Raw genomic sequence first — 25,995 nt, 5'->3', positions numbered from 1 at the left:
TTCCACATGAAAACTACCAGAATGGATATCTGACACATCGCTAATCCAACCAAATGCCGTTGTCGCTACACTTTCCACGAGCAGTGCATGCCGTTAGCCCTTTGGTTTCAGTTCCAGAATAACGTGTGTTCAGATGGGTGGATTTGTGCGTCACTACGGATGGGTGCAAGCATGCACATGTAAGTATGTGTGTGGGCATGTGTGTGTGTTTGTATAATGTTTTGTTGTACTTTCTATTTCCCCACTATGCTGCTCCATAGGGATACCATGTGAGTCCTCGTTCTCTAGCAGTGGAAAAATAAAAAAAACAACTTATCATTTTGCACCGAGCTGGCGCCACTGCTGCCCTGAGTGGGTTTGGAGGGTGGGGTGGAAGTGGGGAGAAGGGGCAGCCTAAAACAATCAACCGATGATCCTTTCCAAAACTCAGTATGGTAAAGGAGGATTAGGCAGGCCCTCTAGTTGGCATGAGAATGGCACCAAACAGGCTTTTAGTGGCTGTAGGAGCACAGCGGAGACCAACGGTGTGAGCAGCACTTTGAAGCAAGCGTCTCTTTGCTAACATCGTGTGTTAGGCCGGTAGGGGCTGGAGGAGAAGGAGGAGGTGGAGGAGGAGGAGGAAATTTGTGCTAAAATGGAGCAGCTCCTTCAAGTCACCTTCATGAATGTGCCAGAGGGCAATTTGTCTCATTTTTTTTCCCTCTCCCTCTCCTTATGCAATTGTTATAGATCCATATTGCACAAAAAGTCTTTTTAGCAGCGACTCCAAAGATTTGTCGAGGAGCAAAAGCCTTTCTGTTCTTTGTGTTCACACATTACCATCCCATTATGTGTCTCCCTTCACAAAATTAATTGAACAGTGTTGTAATGGGTTTCCACAGACTTTTTGTTGCTTCTGCCCCAAAGATTTTGCTCTAGAGGTGAAGACAGTTTGTCTCCTGTAGCCAAAAGAAGGTATGCGGGGAGAGGACAAAGTCTTTTTGTCCACTAGGTAATGTAATTTTTGTTCGTGGTGTTTCTAACTATCTAGCATGATTTCGATCGCCAACTATATCAGTTTTAAGCTAGGTAGGTAAATGAGGGCTTTCCATTGTTGCACAGTTTCTTAAATAGAGCCACTCTTGAAGGAAGAGTACTTTCTGTGCTGAACACAGTGTCTCCAGTTTTTGTTTACACCCATGAATTGAATGTCCTCACCCCCCCTCGCCCCCTCCCTCTGATAAACATCAAAACAGCATGCAAGTTTTCATGTTTACCTATCAATCCCATCATTTCGAGTAAAGAAAAGAGAAAAAAAGAGGCGCTTGTTTCCCAAAGTGCTGTGTGTGACTTTTGTATCTTCTGTTTAAACGCGCCGTTACACTGTCACACATCGGCCACGCTCCAAGCCAATCACAGGGCAGTACGGTGTGAGATTGGACGAGCACGGAGTCTACCTGGAAAATGCCTAGATGGGGGGAATGAAAGACACACAAGCAGTGGGGGGACAGAGAGGGATGGAGGGGTGGAGTTGGGAGGGATGCTAATGTTACAGTAGATGGATTTAATGCTGGTCACTGGGCCGCTTTCCCTTCTTTCTTGATACAGCCCATCTTCAGAGCTAACCTACCTCAACTAAGCTCCTTAACTAAGCTCTTTTAGCTTCTCCCTCACTACCATAAGGCTCCCTCCCTCTCTCTCTTACTCCTGACTGATCCCTTGCAGATCTCCTACTGTACCCATCTAACGTGGCATGCTTTGCAGTTTTTCCTCATCTCTCCCCACTACTGATTCCCCGTCCCTTTGCCTCCCCTTATCCATAACAAGCAGGCCTAATCCGGCCAGAACTCAGTTACACACTTGCATGCATGCCTTGCCTGCCTCCCCGGTCTCTCACTCCTTTTTCTCTTTAACTGTTATCTAATTCTTTTTCCTCTCCTGTTCTAACTCTGTTATCTGAGACAAAACGCTCTATTTCGAGGCGATGTGAGACTGCTGTTTCTCACCTCGCTTTCTCCGGTGAGGACCCGTAGGCAAGCTCTCAGAAAGTTTAGCTGACTTTCCCTCAGAGCGCAGCGCTGGATTATCAGGCTTGAGTTACTAGTCAGCTACACCTACACCCAAGGTCTGACATCCAGATTGTGTCATCGCTTAGCCACAAGATACAAACAGCGGCAGCCAAGAACAGGCTGTCCGAATGTCTAACCAGAGAAACGCACACCGGTGCAACTTGAACTTTCTCACACCAACCACAGGTTTACATAAAATATTAAGGTAGATTTTACAACTTTACAGTTCCCAGGCCATGAGTGCATTGGTACACTGACACAAATCTATTGAGAAACAAATTATTTTGAGGAGAGTTTCTTATTTTAAGATGCTAACTCATTCTGACGGTTTTCATTGTTTTGAGATACCAAGTCATTATTTTGACATTTTTTTCTCATTATTTTGGGAAAGTTTGTAATTATTTTACGACACAAAATCATAATTTTGACAAGTTTTCTCATATTGACTTGCAGGATCACTATGTTCTTCCTTTTTGTTTGTTTATAGATTTTACACCCTTTTCTCCTGGCTAAATGTATGATAACTCTGAAATGTATTTCAAAAAAATGTATATCCACAAATACTGGCATAGCTGACAGACACTGAGAGTCACAAAGTGAATTGTCTATACAGTTTGCTGTGTGTGTTCCCCTAATCTGAGTCATTCACAGGATTATCACTAAAATGAGCATCTCTTTCACAAAGTCAGAGAGATTTTATGCAAATTGTTGCAACCTCAAGGACAGGTGGATTCTCTATGGTTTGATGACTTGATCTGATAATTTGTTTTTAAACTATGCACGCACTGCAGGCATAGTATTGATTGCAGCCTATGGCAAAGTCATATACAGAGCCCGCGAAGCATGTTTGCATAACAGAGATTGTGGAACTTCTAATCACCCGAGATACGATCTGCACTGGAGATCATGAGCCGTGGCAGCGCTGCTCTTTGTTCAGAGACAGGTGGTAGTGGCTTAAAGTAAAAGATTCCTTCTGATGTTACTCTTATTCATTTTAAACGGCCAGAGCAGCCTCAAGCTTGGAGAAGTATCCCCACTTAGCTCAATTAACACCTATTATTTCTTAAGATTGCAGCTACATAAAGCTTTATGAAGCTTTAATCTCTTTTTTGACTATAAAGAATGTGTAGGTGCAATATAAATACTGTGAAGGTATCAAAAACTCTCAATCCACTAAGAAAGGAACACAGCCGTACTCTGGAACTGTGACTTTAAACGCACCGTCAGGACATGTGATGTCACAAATATATAATATACAGGTGCCACAGTGCTGTTACAGCCATTCCCTTACAGTTACAGACAACGGCAGTGCAGACATTCAAATGTGGAAGACTAAGAAATACTGACCAATCACTACAGACTTGGCAGGGGGCTTAAAGAGACAGGCGCTAAAACAGAGCATTTCAGACGGAGGGTGAATACAGGTTTTTTAACAGCGATTTTTTTTTTTTGGACAGACAGTATGAGAAAAAATATTTGTTATTTTTTACATTAAAGTATATAAACATGTTCTAGTACAGGGGTCTGCAACCCTTACTAACAAAAGAGACAATAAAAGGACAAAAGAGACAAAAAAAAATGTCAGAATGGAGCCACAAACCTTAATTTGAACCTTAAAATGAAGATTACTATTAGGTCATAAAAAGCATTTATTAATAACTAATGATTTTGTCAAAATGCAGCAAGGACCAAAGTGCAAATGAGAGGCTAGACACAGAAAAAAATATCTGTTTCTCCCCCCAAAAAATTTGAGCAATAAAATGTACTAGTACGTAGCATGTACCTCACACTTCAGTATTTTTCCAAACCGCTAATAAAAGACGAGACAAAGGTATCAAAGCTGAGAAATCCTTTTCTCTCTACTCTTAGACATGTTTGTTAGATATAGATTTCTCTTTAGGGTCTCCGTGTGTCTCACAGCAACAAACAAAGGAGAACAAACCACTAGAAATTCAATCTAATTAGTCATCTCAATATAAAAATTATTTTTTACTTAAAAGCCATGACATTTTTTTTCCGACAGGCAGTTTGTGGGGCAGCTGAATGTGGGTAGAGTTCAGGAATCTCATGGGTTTTAATGAGAAAGTGTTACCTTAATGCTAAACGTAGTGTTGTGGGCAGCAGCACAGCAGATTATAGGTATTTGTAAGCTCTGAGTGCATTGGGAAGACTGGGAACATGAAAGAAAATGCTGAGGTGTACTTAGCTGGCAGTGGAGGTGGAGTGGTGGTGGTGTTTCAAAGCTTGTCGTGTCCCCTGAATGTTGGATACCCAAAGTTTGCAGCAAAGCAAACTTAAACACGACTGGGTATGTGATGAATGAGTATATTATGTCGAGGAGAAAATACCTTCTTTTTTTTAAAGATTATAGAGACTGTATCCCAAATCGGACACATCTGCAATGCTGCACTTTCTGGTGTTTTCACAGTCATTTTGAATAAGATTGCCACTACCAGTGGAGGTATAATTGATTTATACATATTTAACAACCTACATGTGAAATTTCATTTATGTACATGGAGATTTACATGTCAAATTACAATACGAAAGTAACTCTGATGTGAGAAAGCAGTAAGAACACTCGGTTGACACTCAGACGACGATCTTAAAAGTACATCTGTATTTTTACTGTACTGTATTTTATTGTGAAGGACAGAAGTACGGTCCGGGTGTGTTGATAACAATGGCTGATAGCAGTGTTATTTATTTGGCTTACCGAAAAACATCCAATTTTCCCCGAAAAAGTCAGCAGCCCCAATTGTTTTACAGCGAGGAGATCCAATTGTCTGATTTGGGATACAGTTAGCGGACGACTAATTCACCGGCATTAGCGTCCTTTGGCTGACTCTGGTAAACCCGAGGCTAACATACACAGTTAAAACAATATACCGTTCGAAAAATAAGAAGTCAGACTCTAGTTTCACACCATTTAATTAATTGGAAGCATAACATGATCATTTATATTAGTAGTTAATGTGAAATTTTGATAGAATCTTAGCCGAACGATGTCCGATTTGGGATACACGTTACATGTAGACTGGTGATAAGTTGTTTACAGGGAATGGGATACCAGAACTCAGTTGATTTTTTTTTGCAGGTGTCTCCAGTCTAATTCAATGAAATATCTGTAATAGGACACTCACTATCTGATGACCCCAGAGACATAACCACACTCCAGCACTGAGACATTAAGATTAAGGGTTTCGTGAACGGAGCTTCCTGTCTGGTGGCCTTATAGATTAAGAAGGACAGAAAAGGCCTGACTTTGTGAAGTGCTCAGCTCAGATATGAAAGTTTTGCAAGGGTAGCGCCACAAGACTGTTTCAAGGGCTTACCTCAGCTGACGTCTTTTACTTCATTATTTGTAATGGGATGACTTGCAGGAAATCTCGCTATTAATATCAGTGTGGCGGACTCTTTGGAAGTTCTCATGCAGCATCTTTAAAATGGATGAGATTCACAAACACACACGCTTGATCATTTCTGGCAAACGAAGGCCTGAAGCCTGCCTCGTTGCAAAATCTGCTAATCCAAGCAGTTCTTTACTTTTGGGTTTACAATTTAGTTGGTTGACAGCAATACATTATGAAAAATGCAATATTAAAGTGCAATGGTATTGCTATTAGTGCAATGAAATCATTTCATATCCTGCAACCAGTACACAGCACACCGGCTCATTAAGTCAATCTTAATCATGTTCAGTTCCTGCTACGCAGCAAGACTCTCAACTTTTTATATTTTGTTTAATTTGGCAAAAGTACAGTTACAACACACCTTGTAAGACCGCCACACCTCCATGTTTGATTATCAGATGAGGGGTCACTGTGACATTGAGCCCGTCGACTGGTCATGTGTGTTTAAGAATTCATTGACTAGAGTTAAACTCGGGCATAAAGCCAGCGGATGAAGATGGCTGCGGATACGACACTCTCTCCTCTGCGTATATGTTTGAATTGAAGTGAATGGAACGCAAAAGTGTACACACTCCTACGTACAGTCCAATAAATACTCTGTTACGGTGTTGTAAACCTTTTTCAATGGACACATTAGAAGAAACAAGGTACAGGGTACATAGGTGCATCTCAATAAATTAGAATGCCATACAAAAATGTATTTATGTCAGTAATTCAATTCAAAAAATGGAAATAACACATTATATAGATCCATCCAAACATTCCATGCCTTAATGTATTTAATTTATTTTAATTATAATGAGTATGGCTTACATTTAATGAAGACCTAAACATCAGTGTCTCAAAAAAATGTAATATTACAAAAGACCAATTTTAAAAAGTTTGTTTAATATGGAAATGTTGGCCTCTGAAAGTATGTCCATTGATATGCGCTCAATACTTGGTTGGGGCTATTTGACTTGAACTACTGGAAATGGACTTTTCCATGATATTCTAATGTATTGAGATGCACCTATAGATGTAAACGTGTGTCTTTCCAAGCTAATAACAATACAGAAACCCCTGTGAGGCAAGTTTTATTTATTTTATTTAACCTTTATTTGTACAGGTACAGGTAATCTCATTGAGACACGGGGTCTCATTCTCAAGAGAGAACTGATTAACATACAACAGCAAAACAACACACAGTTACATAGAACAGGACATTCACACAAAGAGGAAACAGAACACAGTCCATAAAAGTAACAAGAGCGAAGAGTCATGGCAGCAGTTTAAAACTATCTAGAAAAACAAGAGCAGACCCCCACAGACGATCTCTCCAGATTTTGTAAAATGAGTTTAAAATCCTCCAGAGGAACCACGCTGGCAGTTCCTGGCAGGTTGACGGGGCAGAGTAGGAAAAGGCTTTTTTCCCAAATTCTGTCCAGACCAGGGGGACAGAGAGAGTCAAGAAGTCCTGGGAGCGCAGGCTACAGCAACACTGTTTATGCGACATGTACGTGGATAAATAAGAGGGCAACAGACCAAGGATGGTTTTGTAAATGAAGTTGTACCAGTGCAAAACTCTGTGCATGCCAATTGACGAGGGAATAGATAGTACACTGGCGTGTGAGGGCTTTACAACTAGTTACGAATCTCAGAGCTCCATGATAGACGGCATCCAGGAGACGAAGAGGTTGAACTGAAGGGTTCATGTACAAAACATCCCCAAAGTCCAGAAGAGGCAAGAAAGTGGCAGTGGCGAGGTTTCTTGGTTTTAAAGGAAAAACAGGATTTGTTCCTATAAAAGAAGCCCAATTTCAATTTCTAAAAATAAATGAGAAAAGAATTCAGGTGATCCCATCTTTCAATAGTTTTCTCTCCTGAGTTAATGACTTAAGAAAAAGGTAAAAAAAAGGAGTCTTCCAGCATAATCTCTCCTTACATTTTTCTGTGGCAAAACGTTTCGCCAGGATCATTTTTCTAAGTTACTTTTGTCTGAGTGGTGCACTTCAGCCCCTTGTGGTTGAAATGGGTATTACAACCACAACAAATCACCTGGTAAAACTTTAGAAACATTATGCTGTCAAAACTTTTTTTTAACCCTTCATACAACACCTTTATGTAACTTTACAAATAGTGCCTTATATCCTCATATTTACATATTCCTGAAAGACGCAATATAAATTGCAACAAGACAAAAAAGAGTCTATAGCCATGCTCTCTGCTCTGTGAGGCGACACAGTGATGCTAACGTCGGCGTACTAACATGCTCACAATAGGCGTGTTTCCATTGGGTACTTTTCCCTCTAGTGAGCCGCTATGAGTGTGGCTTGGGAGAGAGGGTCCACCCAACCTCACTGGTTAGCAGCTCAGGTAGCGGTTCAGAAAGTACCTGCCGTTTCTGACTTTACTGAGCAGCGATTTTACGCATGCGTGATTCATTTGCAGACTGGTGCAGCTGGACGCTGAGGGGTTAACATCTCTGCCTCTGACTGCAGCTGGGAGAGACCGCTGTGGGAGGACTTGCCCGCTTGTGAGTGCTTTGGGATGGCGCCTGCCACTTGTTAAGCAGAGTAGGAACGAGTCTCCAATAACACCAGAAAAAGTTGTTTGATTTGTCGCTAGTCGCTTTTTTGAAAAAGAGTCACTAGAGGGGTTTGCATAGTGGCTAAATAAGTTGGCAACACTGCTTGCCAAGTAAGTCTGTTGTCACATTCAAAATCTGTTGGTTAGCCGCTACAAAAGTAGCTGTATGCGGACAGAGGCTAAGGGGAACTAACTAGTGGGCGTAGCCAAAACATTCAGCCGCTTTCCAAAAAGTACTCAGCGGAAACACGCCTTATGATGTTAAGCCAGAATAATGTTTTTCATGGTCATCATCTTAGTTTTGGGTGTTAGCATGCTAATATTTGGTAATTAGTAATAAACACAAAGTACAGCAGAGGCTGATGGAGTTGTCATTAGTGTTGTGGCTGTTTGGTTAGTAAGTTAAAAAAGATGTAACAGTTCATTGAGAAAAGGACATGTATCTCAAATTGTTAACACTTCTACCGACTAGGCTCAAATTCTTTTTATTTGTTTTTTCTTTAAATATGAAATTGCACATATCATAAAATTGCTACAGTCCACTTGCTGCTGCTATTGCTTGCTTGCTTGCTCGCTTTGCATATTGGCTGTGCTGTAAAAAAAAAAAAAAAGCACTGTTAGATTTGCAGTTTTTTAATTAGGTCATCATCACTTTGAGTTTAATCTGCTCATGTTTACTGCAACTAACACACTCCCAGAGGAGCATCCCAACATATTTGTCCCCAAGTAATCTCAGCCACTGCTCAAATTCATTTATATCAACAAGACTTGCACTCGTTGAAAAATTGTTTTAATTTGTTTTTGTTGATGTGAAACCAAAATGCAGGAAGAAGAGTGGAAGTGCTGTTATTGTACACAGGCGATCGCTGCAGAATGTTAAGCAGCAGCTTTTGAATGGAAGGAGTCATTTGCTTTTCTGTGGCAGCTGACCGGCGGAAGAAAGTAGAAACAAAGGCGAGGTTGTGGTTCTCCTTGAGCAAGTTTGGAATACAGATGTAGTGTCAGCTTATGCAAGTGTTTTTCCTCCATGTTTATATTTTAGTGACACAAACAGAAGTAACGTTGGTGTGAAACAGCTTTCTTTCTTCTACTTTTGTTCTTGTATTATGTGTGTGTATGTGAGGTAATTCAGTCCAAAACAAGATAATAACCCTTTAACCCTTTGGAGTCTCGGGCTATTTTGGTCGTTTTTGAATATTCTACCTGTACAGTCATGAAAAAAATATTAGACCACCCTTGTTTTTTTCAATTTATTGTTCATTTTAATGCCTGGTACAACTAAAGGTACATTTGTTTGGACAAATATAATGATATTGACAAAAATAGCGTTAGAGTTTAAGTCAAGAGCTGATATCTAGACATTTTTTCATGGTATTCTTGATAATAACCAAAATCAATAATGTTTTTCAGCACAGCCTCACCTGTATGACCTGACAGGTTTTTTTTCACTTTGACTTACTGGATCAACATTTTTTTTTTGAATCCAAAAAACATAAAATCAAATTCTGAAAATATTTTTTTTTTACTTTTAGTACACTTTCGTGCTCAATGAAGAATTTTTAATCTTGCATATTTAACATGTAAGAGGTAAAATGATGGCTTTAGCCATTTAGTTACTTTGCATATTTGTATTCTAAATATATTTGACCTTATCTCCGGTTTTACTTCATCATTTCAAGACAGAACTTTAGAGGGAAGTTGACTGCACGACTCGACGTTGCTTCATATTAACATTGTGATGTCATAAAGAAGTCGTGATTTGACTGTGCTGGGTTAATCATGACTCCAGAGGGTTAAAAATTAAATCCAAACCTTTGAAAGTGCTGTACACGACATTCATTCAACAACATGAATACAGAAGTTAACAAATATTTGCTCTGTAACAAGATAGTGGGATAATGGCGCCCTGAGCAGAGAATGAAGCCCGCTTCCTCTGTGTGTGTTGTAATCCAAAACTTCTCAGTTCTTTGTTTTGGTAGCATTCATGTTAGTCCATGTTAGTCCATGTGAGTCGCTGCCTTAAAAAAGGTTAGCCCTTCCTGTGTTCATTTCCCACTGGCTCGTGAATTGCTGCCACGGTTACCTCTGAGAACAACCCGGTCTCCACGACAACACAAACTGGCCTCAGAACGTTGCAGAAGCCGTGTTGCCCTGTTGAGTGTGATCAGCTCCGTCAAATCGGCAGTCCACAAACCAACGGGTGATGTCACTGTCACCAGTACTGTACTAAAATACAATCATGAGGTGCTTGTACTTTACTTGAGTATTTCCATTTTATGTAACTCTATACTTCTACTCCACTACATTTTGTGGCAAATATTGTACTTTTTTACTCCACTACATTTCGTAGTATCAGTTTTTCAGGTGGAGATGTAACATAAGAAGCATCATCAGTTTAAAGTGATTAGATTTTTTCTTTTTTAAATTAAACCTCATCACAGTATATAAAGTAGTTAAAATGAGCCCTATCTTGAAAAAATGAAAATGGTGATCAATACAAATAACCTAATAATATCTAAAGATTTTAAGATGAATTACTTTATTAAAACCCACAATGGGGATATTCAACAGTGGGCAGCACATTACTGCACCCGGGAGCTGTGCAGGGGGGTTAGGTGCCTTGCTCAAGGGCACTTGCGACTCTCCAGTTACAAGCTTGATTCCTAACCTCGAGGCCACAATCTGAGTGGGTTCATTCTGCATAGCGAGTACTTTTACTTTTGGTACTTTAAGTACATTTTGATGCTGATACTTTTGTACTTTTACTTCAGTAAGTTTTGAATGCAGGACTTTTACTTGTAGTGGAGTAATTTCATTGTAGTACTAGTACTTTTACTTAAGTAAGAGATCTGAGTACTTTTTTCACCGCTGACTGTGACTACATCCATTATATGGTTAACCCAAATTAACACTGTTATCACAGCCACCTCCGTTTGCTTGTGACGTCAAGAGAGAGCCGTGTGCAGCCGATCCCAGCCCCCCGACTCTGAATGTCATGTACAGCACATTTAACCCTCATTTTTTTAGAACGTTTTTGACCACATTTGTCATTTTTCACTTTTGTTTTGGCAATCATTTTGGCTTTGATACTGCAAATGGCATGATTTTTGGAAGAAGGTTTTTTTTCTTGATATATTTTGAAGTTCAATTTTTCTAATGGGTCTATAATACACTGTGTACACATCTACTACCCTTTAAGGCCATTAAAGCCAAAACCTCCACTTCCAAGAAAACGCTATAAAATGTTTACAGATTCATATTTTTTTTGTACTTTTTTCTGCATAAACCTTTCACCCTGCTCAAAACTACCGAACATTCAATCATTTTGAGGATTTTAACCCTTTAAATGCCCGTTGACACAAAAATGTAGATATTTCCCATATAGTAAATATTTTTTGGCTGGGGCATTTGTTTTTATTACAGCCTTGGATATGTCAAAGATTAGCAACAAAATTGATTTTGTCACATATAGTGACATTATGTAATCAAACTGGCATTTAAAGGGTTAAAATCATCAAAATGATTGAATGTTTGGTAGTTTTGAGCAAGGCGGAAGTTGTTTAAGAGGTTTATGGAGAAAAAAGTAGAAAAAGATATTAATCTTTAAAGTTTTTATAGCATTTTTTTTGGAAGTGGGCATTTTTGTCCTTAATGGCCTTAAAGGGTAGTAAATTAAAGTGATCCCAGAGGGTTAAGATAAATGCTGACAATAACGGGACAGTTTTCATTGCAAAGCAGTGAAATTTAAGCTAGTAATGTTGCATTCATTGCAAATAAAAGCTTTCCTTTTGTTAATTAGCAAACTAGAACTAACTATTGCAGTGTTTCCAGTCAAACATTTCAGATATTCCTGATAGTTTGTGTGTGTATTTGTGTTTGTTTATGTGTGTGTGAAGGGTGTGTGTGGCTCTTTCATATTTGCTCCATCAGTACGACTCTGTGTGTTCATAGGTTGTTGTTGTATTTCCTCCCAACTTGTCTCGTGTATCGTGAGCTCATCTACACACAGTTAAAGTAATAAATGACTGGGAATCATTCATATCAGAACACATAAAAACATAAATAGTGCTGGTTATAGGGCTGACGAGAGTAATTGATACATTGGTGATAATTTGAAGTGATTGATGAAGAAGGCTGTCGTTATTATTATTATTGTTGAATTTCAGATTGAGCCGTAGAGATCGTGTTGTGTGAATCGTGCTGTACTCCCTCCTCTAACCCACCACAGAAGCAAAGTTTCAGAGCTCATTTGGACGTAAATTACGGCATTATTTTATCAGTGGATAAACAACATCATCTCTGAAATATTTGACTAAGTGATTTCAGGGTAATGCTTTCGCTGCAGAGTGTCTGTCAGGGAGAATTTAACAGCGGGGGATAAAACTGTCTGCTCTGGAAACTATATACTTCTTGTCCTGGAATAGGTTGAAAGTGGTGCCAGCTCTTCTCCATGCTATTCCAAAACTTGACACAGTATATTGAGAGCCTTAAAATGCTATCGATTAGCTCCCCATTCAGCCTCTGTCTCTATTCCTCTTTTGCTGTTTCTGCTCTTTTTCCAAGAGTAGAGAATTATTGAAATATGCTTGTTGCAAAAATATTTTCCACCATTACGAAAACAGAAACAAGAGTTGCTAAAAAATGCTGCATTTTTGTCAAAGCATATTTCTGGAGGTATATTTACAACAGAGAATTCACTCCATTGTTCCCTGTGCTAAAAGGTGCAGCACATTTCTGCCTGCCTTGAAGACATGACTCACTCTCTGCTTGCCTTGATAACAAGATGAATGAAATTAACATACTAGTCACTTGTAATTACAATATTTAGCCAGCTGATCAAGTTGAGCCCCCTGGCAGCTATCAAAGGGCAGCTGGTGAAGTGTTGGGATGCAGGTAAAAGAGACAGGGGTGTCAAATTCAATGAGCTTCTTCCTTTGTTACTCATCCAATCCTACCCCACTGTTTACAAATGAAAGCCCGTCCATGAAGACGTACAATCCCCCCTCCACCTGGTGATACTGCGGTATTTGTCAGAGGTGGTTTTCATCTCTTAGTGGACCCCAGGTTTTCCCCTGCTCCCCCTGCTCTCAATATACTGGCTTTTGAAGCATGCAGGATGCAGACATCTTCTTTATTCCTGCATGGTATTGCACAGACTGCTTTTCTGCATGTCATTTAAGAAGCTTGAATCCCACAGACCGCACACTTTTTTGTCATTCTGAGGGAAAAAAAAGTGCTCATAGTTATTTTTTCCCCCTGACTTTGAGCATGAATAGAAACTTGAGAGTGGGAGTTTTAAGAACTTGCAGAAGGCATGATTAGTTCATGTATGATAATTGATAACAATGATCTGTCTTGGAGGAGAAAGAGGAGCGGGCATTTGCCTTAAAAACATTTTTTTTTTAAAGGAAAACTTCCAAGTGATCATTTGGCCCCAAGTGCTCCAATCTGTACCCGTGCACTAATTAGAGGTGATTGTTCTGGCCATTTTGAGTCCACATGCTGGGTCACCGCTGGATAGTTCCAAGTTGTTAGCGATTCATGATTGGCCCAGTCGGAACTGCCTTTAGAAAAGCCTTAACAAAATCCCAAGAAATTAGACTCCATCTACGTCGTCTTGTCAGAAGGATGTTGGCGAGATGTTGTCTCAAAGTGTTTAATGAATATTTGATTTTAACTCCAAAATTAAATCTTATCTGATCTCCTCCTAGACAGCCCATTGGGAATAATTAGACGAGTTGAATGAGGGTGGGTGGAGAAGGCAGATTTGCCTCTGTGATGGACTTTTGTCTTGCTGCAAAAGGTATGGGAATGTCATCATCAATCCAGCTTTGTACAGTGTCTGTTTTTTTTTATAGAAATATCTTTGCATATGCACTGTGGGCCTTTGGAGTGACAATTCAAGCATGGCTGTCAGCTATTTTCAGCAAACAACATGTTTGAAGTGATGATTTGCATTGCCAAACCTTTTTTTTGGGGCAGCTTAAACTCTATGGAGGAAGATTTGCAGTAAACCGTGACCAATAAGCCAATTGTTAGTTTGATTCAATGCAGCAGTTTGTGCTTTTTTTGGATGCTCTGACATTACATTTGTTGGGTTGTCATATTCAAATCAAGTTTGACCTGCGGTACTCTTGATCCAGTCACTTACAGCAATGTGGCCCGTCTCTTTGTCATTTGAAACATGTTGTCTAAAATTGTCATTTCTGTGCAAATGTATTACAAGAGTAAGTGATTTGGCCACAGACTTATTTTTTAACGCTCCTTCATGTCATTCCTTTCGCCAAATTGTTAATTTGTATATTGACAGACACTGAACATCAAACACATGTTCAGTGGTGTTGCGCCCTCAGTTTGAAATCATTCCATCAATTTCTTTCAAAAATGACATTATTTGCTTTTTTCTGCCTACGCGTCAGTTTAAAGGGATACTTTGGATTTTTCAAAGTGAGGTTGAATGAAGTTCTTGCCCATAGTCCATGTATTACCAACAGCAGATGGTGGTCGGCACGCCCCCAGTTTGGAGAAGCAAGCAAGAGTAGCAATATACAGTCGGGGTGTAAATCACGGGTTTCAACACGATATGAAGTCAACTGTGGCACGACTTCGTTTTGATTCAGGGGCCAGCGATCAATATGAGACGATATATCATATACCCATTTAACAACCTGTTCCATTTATATCAACTCACAAAAAGCAACTAAAATAGGATTTAACGATTTTATTTCTGAGCTCTTCCAGATATTTAACTGACCAAAAAATAAATAAATAAATAAAAGAAGACCTTGTGCTCACTATAAAGTGCCATGTTGCATTTAAGTGCAAATGTTTTTTTGGGTTAACTTAAAGAGCCTGTGATGATCTCTCAATTAGGGATGGGAATAATTAATTGATGATCGATTAATGGTCACATGGAATTTTTAATCGATCTGTGTATTTTTTTAATCCTAATTTTATCTCTGACTGCGTATCAGTACTCACTGAACTGAAACACGGCTGAGCGTTCAGTTCTGCAGCCGTACGTCAATAAGCCAATGAGCTGAGAATTAAGTTGGATAAAGCTACAGTTTGCAAACAGAAAGTTGCAATAACAATTATAAAACACACAGAAAAACAAGAGTATTAATTGGAGCAAAACTAGCTTACTGTATCAAACCTTGTTAGCATGAATTACTGGGTTTAATTTGATCCAAAACTAATTTAAACACAAAAAATACTTAAATATGCAAGATTACTGTGAAAACTAACCTCATGCCTCTTTGGGGGCTAAAACATAAAACATTGAACTTTTCTTGACGTTATCTTTACAGGATCACCTCACTTGATGTACGATCAACAGGAAGTCTCTTTTTGTCCTTTCAAAATAAAAGCTTTCTTTATCAAAACAAGCTTTTGCATAGTACTGTAAATATATCTTCTATTTTGCCCATGTATGCATTTTTTATACGTACTGGAGTATGTATAAAAACAGTGATAAATTGATGAATTGATTAATTGATCATTAACATTATAGATGCACAAGTTGGCAGGTTTCTTCCAAACGCCGATCCCTACACCATTCCCAAGATCGGTTCTATCTATGTGCACAGTTTACTTCTTAAAACTGGGAGATCATCAAAATAAAATTGTATAAAGACGGCAATATGCTTCAATGTTTGGGCTTTGCATCAATGCAGTTGGGTTGTTCACTCATTAATCGATATATATTGTTCTATATCAATGAATCCCTACACCCTAAATATACATTTGTTGCTGCTGCCCCTGTCCACAGCAGTGCATTATTTAGCCGCTGTGCCGGTTTTCCTTCCTGCTTCGCCAAATTGGGGGCAGGCTGACCACCATTTATTGTTGGTAATACACTGACTATGGATAAGTACCTCATTTAACAACACTTAAAAAAATCCCTACTATCCCTTTAAGTTTTTTCCCCATTAAACATGTTTCTCCATTAAACTGTCTCAGGCAGAAAATATTCAAAGAAGATTAGAAATTAAAGTGTCTCTTGCAAATCCATTGAATTTACCCACACTTTTTTCTCAGAATGGACTTTTTCTTAGACTCTGTGCCAAACTGGCTTTTACAAAACAGGTGTAACACCTGGCACCATGATTTTTTCCTCCTCCTCTTCGATCTTCACCACCTCCACCTCCTCCACCCACCACCCCTGTTTGGTTCACACGGCACCACGTCATTCTCCAGCATGCTCACGTTCAAGAACCTGCGTACGCGTTTACTCACTGTGTGTATCCCACTTCTGCTTATCTTCATCACTTCAGGTATCATGACAAACAGGAAGTGACCAGTAACTTCCTGGGAGCCATGTGGCTCATCTCGATTACCTTCCTCTCCATCGGCTACGGGGACATGGTACCACACACGTACTGTGGGAAAGGCGTGTGTCTGCTTACAGGGATTATGGTGGGTTCCTTTCTTCTTCACTCAGATACATATATAACACTCTCACAGGACAACTGGAGCAGTTATAAAACTAAACCTCAGCTCTCACTACACTCACTGCCAGCTACACTCCACCATGACTGATCCTACTGCAAAAGAAACACAACTTTGAGATAACTTTATATATAATTCTGCTTGTGTAACTTTAGGAGAGTTGATAAATAAGTGAAGATTTTGAGCAATTTATGGTGACAAACAGTCAAATTCAGTCTACTAGAATCACATAAGGTGTCTAAAGTGAAATAATTTAATGAGAAATCATAGAAATTCACATTTAAACTCACTTACATCACTATATTGACCCGATACAGTCATGGAAAAAATATTAGACAATTGTTTCCTTCAATTTCTTGTTCATTTTAATGCCTGCTACAACTAAAGGTACATTTGTTTGGACAAATATAATGTTAACAACAAAAATAGCTCATAAGAGTTTAATTTAAGAGCTGATATCTAGCCATTTTCCATGGTTTTCTTGATAATAACCAAAATCATGATAAAGAGCTTTTTTTGTTGTAATCGTGATATTTGTCCAAACAAATGTACATTTAGTTGAACCTGGCATTAACATTAACAAGAAATTAGAGAAAACAAGGGTGGTCTAATAATTTTTTCCATGACTGTATATATGCCTTTCATTTGGCACAATCCTGTCTTACATATTTTGCTGGTTTATGTATGTTTGGCCTGCTACACTTTTCTAATGAATTCCAAACAATTTCTGTCTGAAAAACACAACTTGTTTCAGTTATTTTGCTGTACTTAACTAATGTGGAGTTATCATACTGGAAAAACAGTAGAGATTTAAGTCTTCCTGGTTAGATAACATGCTCAGGACTTTGAGCTGCTTCGTCTTGTTTCTTTTCTGGTTCTTGTTTTTTGATTAGTAATGGAAAGCTCTCAAACATAATGTTGCTGTGTTTGTTTGACTGTGTCTTCGTGCAACAGGGAGCTGGTTGCACTGCACTGGTGGTAGCAGTGGTAGCCAGGAAGCTGGAGCTGACCAAGGCTGAGAAACATGTCCACAACTTCATGATGGACACACAGCTCTGCAAACGAGTGAGTCACAACAAACCAAGTAACACTCAATGATTGATTATTGGTTGTTAAGAATTTGGTCGACCATGTGGAATTTTTTAATCCATCTTTGTATTGTTTAATCTTGATTTTATCTCTGACTGTGTATCAGTATTACTGAACTGAAACACGGCCGATCGTTCAGTTCTGCGGCCGTATGTCAATAAGCCAATGAGCTGAGAGTTAAGTTGGATAAAGCTACAGTTTCCAAACTGAACACAGAAATACAAGAGTATTAATTTGAGCAAAACTAGCTTACTGTGTCAAACCTTGCTACCATGAATTACTAGGTTTAATTTTATCCAAAACTAAGTTAAAGACAAAACACATTTAAATATGCAAGATTACAGTGAAAACTAACCTCATGCCTCTTCGGGGGCTAAAACATAAAGCTTCTTTCCAGTTTAATCTCGCCCTATTTAGTTTAACAATCTGCAGGAATTCTCTTTTTGTCCTTTCAAAATAAAAGTGTCCGTTAACAAAACAGGCTTTTGCATAGTACTGTATATATATATACATCTTTTATTTTGCCCATGTGTGTAGCGATTAATCAATCAATTGATTGTTAACATTATAGATTCTCGAGTTGGAAGGTTTCTTCCAAACGCCCATCCATAAAATGTATTGCCTTTGTTTTCTTCTTTTTAAAAAGGATGCATCAATGTTTTGTTTTAAAGGATTAGAGACAAAAGTTTGTCTCTTTATTTTTTAGTTTGTCTCCGATCTGAGTTATTTTTTCAGGCTGTTAATAAGTAGCCTAAAGAACAAAAACTAGACCCACAGACAGGTATATAGACCACTTATAAGAACACACCACTCTAGTGTCACACACAATCGGACATGCACTTTAGTAGCAGAAGGAATCAGAAGTAGGCTTAATTAAAAAGAAAACTTTAATCATAGGAAGAGTTGTGATCTGTTTTGGACATGTCGTGTTGTGCCATAACAGAAAAGGTACTAATAAATCTACTAAGTCTTCATTTTTCTACACATACATTATTATCATTTACAGATACAAGTTATTATAATATCGAGAGACAGCACTTCAACAGTAAAATAAAGAAAAAGTCAGTACAGTACAGTACAGAAATACAAATTCTAATTACAGATAACAGACAAGAAAAATAAATAAGTAAGCTGTTTAAAACAACCAAACCTAAAAACCGTTTCAGACAGTTGCGGGAAAGTCTGCAATCAAGCTACGGAATTGAAAAAAATGTTTTGGGCATATTGATCCTCAGTGTGAGTTGAAGATCATTTCAGGTTGCATTAAAACAAAAGGCTGAAGTTCAGTCTGCACGCGGGGAACTTTGAGAGTAACCCAATTAATTGATTAATCGTTTAAAATAGTGTCCATAATTCCAAACAAGTCAGACAAGAGGTCTTGTTGTACATCACAACATATGGTACATTTTTTATTTTTACTCTGCTGATTTTCCTTTCAGTAACCCGTCTGCTATTCAGCTCGCTACCTGCAGCTGCTTGTCCTCAAAGCTCATGAGAAACTGCAAAAAAATATTTTTTTTTTTTAAAAAGCCAACGAGATGCAGCATTGAAACCTGGTTTTCCTCAGGCTAACATATGAAGTCTACTCACACAACGTCGAACAGTCGTGGCTGCTAGTGATGGAGACAGAAAACAAACACACACTGGGAAAGCACCTTTGGTTGCAGCCGCCCTCGTCAAGTGGATTGATAATGGCCGCTCAGTAATGCTCCTTTCAGCGGCCTGCAGTGAGGGAAAAGGCAGAAGAGTTGGCAGCGAGCCAGTGAATAGCATAGCCGTGCATTTCATGTCATAAATATACAAATGTCAAGTAGGTGGTAATCTGTGTGAGTAATAAAGAAAAAATGGTTTTGATAATCACCCGTTTATAGTGATAAATTTCAAGCGGACAGATGTGTTTCAACTGTAAAATAAACATTGAGGAAGTAAAAACAGTTTCCAGGACGTCCTCATTATGACAACAGTGCAGATGTCCTACACGGACACTGATCTTATTGTCTCACATCGTAAAAGAAGTAAACTCCCCCACATTATGACAGCCAAGTAACCTTGGTAAATTCCTGACAAAGCAAAGCTTGTAACTGGTATTGAAAAGCTATAGAAATTTACTCTACTTCCTTATCTGCCACTTTTAATCACAGGTTCCTGACTTTATTTAATCTATCAAACCTGTACGTCCTCTTGGACAAGCTGCTGCACATCTCATGTCTGTCTCAAGGTTATTATAGTTAACGAAAACTAACAAAATAATGATAACTAACTGAAAAATATGATAACTAACTATATTGAAACTATATTGTGGTTACAAAACCAACTAAAACCATCTAAAATTAAAGTGAAAATGTCCTTCGTTTTCATCTTTGTCAACTTTTATTATTCGTAAACCTTTTTGGTTGACATGAAATCTATTTATTTATCTCCGACCAAACAGCTGCCAGTAAGTGAAGTAAATGCAGGAACACAATCTGTTTGTTGAGACTGGGATGTCTACATGACTATGTGAGTCAATTGCCTTCAAAAAGTTCAGCACTTCACTCGAACCAAAAATCAAAACACCCGGAGCTGCAAGAGTGAAAAACCTTATTGGGGCTGAGATAGATAATAAAAGGAAATAAAGGCAACATTTATTGTGACCTCTTTGAATCTCGCACCCAACAAATACCCCATTACAAAAAAAACTAACACTAACACAAATAAAAACTAAACAAAAACTCAGCATTAAAAGTAATAAAAACTAATTAAAACTAGCAAACTCACTGTAAAAACCAATTAACCCTCCATGTGTTTGTTTCTCAGAAATAGCAAAAATGGTTGTGGGTCAATTTGACCCGGGGCATGTTTAATTATCCAAAAGTGTCAGAAACTAAAAAATACCAATAAACATTGTTTATATTTCATTAATAACTCCATTACTAACCATCTCAATCAATATTTAGTACTGGTGTTCTTTACCTCTCACAGATCATGGTTCAATGAGGATAATTGTTTTTCATTAAAAAAAATGAAATGCATGTTAAAAAATGTTTTATGTACATTGGAAAGACCTACATATAAAATACAATGGTTTTTACATGACATTGATTTTTTTTTAAATTGTATTTTACATTTTTAAATTATTTCTTTTTTATGAAAAAACACTTTTAACTATTATTTTTGGGGGATTTTTAAACTTTGAAATGGGTCAATTCGACCTGCAACATAACAGGAGGGTTAAAAGTAACTGAATTTGAAAACAAAAATTCACAACGAAATTAAATGTAATTTTAAAAAATCCCAAACTATTATAACCTTGTCTGTCTCTGCCGTGCTTCACAGGTAAAGAACACAGCTGCCAATGTACTCAGGGAAACATGGCTCATCTACAAACACACTAAGTTGGTCAAGAAGATAGATCACGCCAAGGTGCGGAAACACCAGCGCAAGTTTCTCCAAGCCATTCACCAGTAAGTCCTGCTCCACCTGGTTTCCTCTTATCTAATGTGTAATAAAACTTTGGACAGAAATATGAGAGTTGTTCACCAGCAGCCAGCCACCGAGGGGAATGAAACTACAGTGTGATATTAAAAAATACTTCTTAAGATGTTCAACCCATGTGTTATTTGTGGTACCTAATATTTAGGCTGTGTTATTAATAGCTGTGCTGCTTATAAAGTGATGAAATGTAGCTGTAGCTGAGAATATTTCTAGTGTCCTCGATGTCCTCTTCTAGAGTCCTTTGATTGTTAAGTTCAGAAACATGTAAAAAAACACACACACACACACACACACATACATAAGCACACACACTGCAATCTAGTGTAATGGTCCTTCCTATCCCCCTCCCCGTCTCCCTCTCCCTCCGACCCCCTTTTACCCCGTGCTTACAGTGACAAGTGTAATGGTTTCACTCGTTTCGTGAATGTTGTGGGGTTAAAACTCTGTACTGTGTTCTGTCTTTGTTTTGCTCTATCACCGCAGAGCTCAGAAGTAAGTTGAGTCTTCTATGTATCCTCCTCCTCCTACTGTTTCCTCAACATCCTCCTCCTCCTCCTCCTCCTCCTCTCTCCATGTCTGCGTTTGACATGCATGAAAAAGAAAAGCGTCTGTTACCAAAAAAAAAACAGAAAAAAGAAAAGAAAAAAAGGCTGGATGCTGAATTGTTTTTGTTTTTCTTTACTTCAGTGTTCCATTTACTTCCCTCTCCCTCCCATTTCCCCTTTGAATGGAATGAAACAAAAAAAAAAGCATCAACATTTTGCCACCGGTGTCAGTAGTGGAGGGTTGTTGTCTGGAGAGAACGTGTGAAAGAAAAAGCATCTTGCACAGAATGAGCTTGGAGCGTTGTTGGCCTGGTCAGCGGTTCATAATCATCTACGGTGTTCTGTATAATGTTGCCCATGATTAATATAGCTGCTCTGGAGGCTATATTAACCTGAACTCATCCTACACTCCTGATGGCTTTGTGATGCCATGAACACACGCACACACATACACACACACACACACGCACACACACACACACACACACACACACACACACACACACACACTGTAATGTACTGTAACGTCGCTCTCATCAGGTTGAAATGTTTGCTGCTGGGTAACACTTTATAATAACCATCCTTAATAAAGGCTAAATTGATAATTAAACTTGAGTTAATACGGATTTTACTCTTAGCAAACTATGCAATAGTTATAAATAAGGTTTCCTGATACTATAAATTATATTATTCAACAGTTTCTGTTTCCAACATTATTTCTTTTTTTAAAAGTATTTAAAGTATTTGTTAATGATAACTCTTCAAATCCACCTACAACTACTGACTTCTTCTTGATTTATCTTTTTAATTATTTTTTTATTTACTTTTTTTGTTATGTAAAGCATCTTTGAGTGTTGAAAAAAGCGCTATATAAAATTAATGTATTATTATTATTATTTTAAATACATACACATTGATTTGCAAACAGTCACACAACTCTTAAAAAGTTGCAATTGATGATTATAATAATTTGTAAAAAGTTAGTAACACTTTCAAAAGCATCCCTAAGCGTAATTTAGACAGATATATATTAATGTGTTATTATATTAATGCACAAATAATCACTCTTTTATAAATCCTAAATAGAAGATTCAATGAAGCCAAATTACTGTTAGTTGCTAATAACTGCTAATAATTATAAACAATAGGAACTGCAACTTCATAATAACATCCAAATAATGTTTTTAGATGATTTCCAAAATCATTTTAACCCCTGACAAAGTATTAATTATGTAAATCCATTACTTTCTCTTACATTAGTGTACTTTACGTCTTATTTTTGTTTTTATTCTACCCTATAATTAATTTTAAGCACCTTAAATCAAATTAAATTAAATTAAAACCTTAAATTTATTTTATGAATTGTCTTTTTACCCATTTTTAAAAAATATTTTTTAATGGATGTTTATGCTTTTGTAAAGCACTTTGAATTGCTTTCTTGTCTGAACTGTGTGTTACAAGTAAACTTAATAATAAGAATTAATAATACACTAAATAATATTTATAGATATACAAAGTATTTATTTATTAACCGTTTAACAAGGTATTATAATAATCAATTGCAACTTTATATAAGCCATCCAAAAAAAATGTTTAAAAATCATACTTATCATTAATACTTATTATAGTACATAAAATTCATAAAGAATAATAAAATGAGTAGTAGCATTTCTTATAATTAGTAAAGATGATTCATTATCAAATCATTGTTTGTCAACAGTAAAACAACAATTAACAAAAGTTTAATCATCCATCAGTTTACCATGTCTTGATTATAGTTGTTCTAAAGTGTTACCTGCTGCTGTTATAATATTGATTTTTTTTTTTTTTAAATCTCTTCTTATTTTGAGATCAAACACCAAAGCTCGCACACGACACTGACGACATCAGCACAAAAAGACAAGCCACAACACGTAGGTTGTGGTTTTGTGGGAGGAAATTGTTTTCATAATGCGCTACACTAATAAGTAGCGCTTTTAGCTTTTAGCCCCCATTCTTCGACAGCCACGAGGGATAACAAAGCCGAGCAAACAGACACATGCGAGCTGAAACGGTTTCCCACAGAGATAGAGCCGTAAGCGAGCAGTCTCACTCCGCTCTGATATACTGATTTGCACATGAATAAATGCCCTTGAATGTCATCCTGTCTCATAATTTGCCGAACAGGGAAATTCTTCCCCCTCGCACATCCAAATGATGGCTGTGTGATGCCACCGCTAACAATGACACATTATTCGCATCAGCATTCGCAGTTCTTACGGGGCCGTAATGTATTTGATTAGAGATAAAGGGGCACAATGTTGAAAGCATCACAAAACATGTCCGATGTATCATTGCACAAGTTATTTGAAATGTCTATGTTGCCGTATGTTCAGCAGTGTCAGTAGACAGTTTATTTCTGGCAAGCTTCATCTTTTATCTGTGGCATCCACACACATACACACATACACGTGTACACCCATCACACACACACACACACACACACACACAGACTGAAAGACTCACTTTTCATTGTGCACAAAGTCACTCACAGTCACTGCACGCTTACTGAATGACCAGTGTGTATATATGAAGTCCTACCACTGAGCTGTGTGTAGCACTGACAAAGGGCATGTCATCTTTTTCCTTTTTTGACGTCTTACTTTTGGGTGGAAAGAGATGAGAATGTTTTGATTTCAAACATGGATTTTTTAAGGTTTTCTTGTATGGAAGCATATTGCATTCTCGCTGGAAAAAAAACATCATGTTTTGTCACGGTAATAATACCTTTTTTTGGCATCATATTGGGATTTTTTTTTTATTGAGAAACAAATTCTTTGTAACAAGATCATCTCTCAGTACTAAGACTTGTTATTAAGCATTTTTTTTAAGTTTAGTGGAAAAAAATGATGAGAAAAAGATCTTGTTATAACAGATAAAACATGATAAACTCAGTCTTTCTTTTTTTCAAAAAGAGCGTAGTATGCTTCTGATAATTTTGCATGTTTTGGTTGGTAATGCATTGACCAAGACCAGGAATGCTTGTGCATATATATATACATATATATGTCTCTATATATGTATACATATAGATATGTAAAAGTCATATATTTACGATGCATGCAGGCAGTCCTCTCTCTTCTCAATGTCATCAGTGAGAGCGCGCCTGATAAAAAATGTGTTGTTCCTCCTCCTCCTCCTTCTTTCTTCCCTATTGGCCCTCTCTGCCCCTTCATCACTCCCAAACAACCTGTCTCTCTCTGCTCCTCTCCTGCAAACCGCCCTCTACTCCCTTATTCCCTCCGCTGCTCTTCTTCGCCTCCGCTCCTCTCTCCTTTGTCCACTTTCTCTTTCCCTTATCTTCCTGTTCCCACCTCCCTGTGCCTCCACCAGACTGCGCAGTGTGAAGATGGAGCAGAGGAAACTCAATGATCAGGCCAACACCTTGGTGGACCTGGCGAAGGTAAGTCTCCCATCTGATGCGTCTTTAAAGAGGCTAGAGTTAATATTTAACCCTCTGATTTCTCAGGAACAGAAATATTGTCCGTGGGTCAGTTATACCCGGGGATGTTTAATTATCCAAATGTGTCAGAAACTAAAAAAATCCCAATGAACATGGTTTATATTTCATTAATAACTCCATTACTAACCATCTCAATCAATATTTAGTGCAATGGTGTTCTTTACCTCTCACAGATCTTGGTTCAATCAGGATAATTCACTTGTTTTTCTATAATAAATCCATGTTCAAAAATGTTTTATGTACATTGGAAAGACCTACATATAAAATACAATAGTTTTACATGACATTGATTTTTTTATTTTTTTATTTTATTTTTAAAAAAATGTCTTTTTATGAAAAAATACTAAAACTTTTTTTTTTTTTTTTTGAAGATTGTTAAAAAAAAAGTTATGTACATTGGAAAGACCTATGTATAAATTACAATAGTTTTATATGCCTTCTGGCCGAACGGTACCTGTCTGCTGCTTCCAGAGACCCCTCAACCAGCCAAGACCGAAAGGCCTCCTTCTTCAGCCTGGCGGCCTCCCTCACCGCTGGTGTCCACCAGCTGGTTCTTGGGTTGCCGCCACGACAAGCACCGACGGCCTTCAGGCCACAGCTCCTACCAGCCGCATCAATAATTGAGGCTTTGAACATGTTGAACATGGAGGTGTGAGTTGAAGACCCTGCAGACAGGGGCCTCCGCTAGACGTTCCCAGTTCACCCTCACTACACGTTTGGGTTGCCAGGTCTGTCCAGCATCCTCCCCAGCCACCTGATCCAACTCACCACCAGGTGTTGATCAGCTGACAGCTCTGCTCCTCTCTTCACCCGAGTGTCCAGAACATGCGGCCGCAGATCTGACGATACGATAATAAAATCGATCATCGATCTTTGGCCTAGAGTGCTCTGGTACCAGGTACACT

At 38.1% G+C, this 25,995-nt stretch overlaps 1 protein-coding gene across 1 annotated transcript in view; it reads left to right on the top strand.

The window, feature by feature from the left end:
- The window catches only part of kcnn1a (potassium intermediate/small conductance calcium-activated channel, subfamily N, member 1a), a 108,535-nt gene that overhangs the window by 75,995 nt on the left and 6,545 nt on the right, over positions 1–25,995 (top strand). The window contains exons 5-8 of the mRNA XM_059344208.1: positions 16,306–16,447; positions 17,435–17,545; positions 20,885–21,012; positions 24,961–25,030. Of these exons, the coding sequence (XP_059200191.1) occupies positions 16,306–16,447; positions 17,435–17,545; positions 20,885–21,012; positions 24,961–25,030 (451 nt within the window). The remainder of the gene's footprint in view (positions 1–16,305; positions 16,448–17,434; positions 17,546–20,884; positions 21,013–24,960; positions 25,031–25,995) is intronic.

The sequence above is a fragment of the Centropristis striata genome, chromosome 11, assembly GCF_030273125.1.
Source record: "Centropristis striata isolate RG_2023a ecotype Rhode Island chromosome 11, C.striata_1.0, whole genome shotgun sequence".
NCBI lineage: Eukaryota > Metazoa > Chordata > Actinopteri > Perciformes > Serranidae > Centropristis > Centropristis striata.
This window is presented reverse-complemented; position numbering and strand designations above follow the sequence as displayed.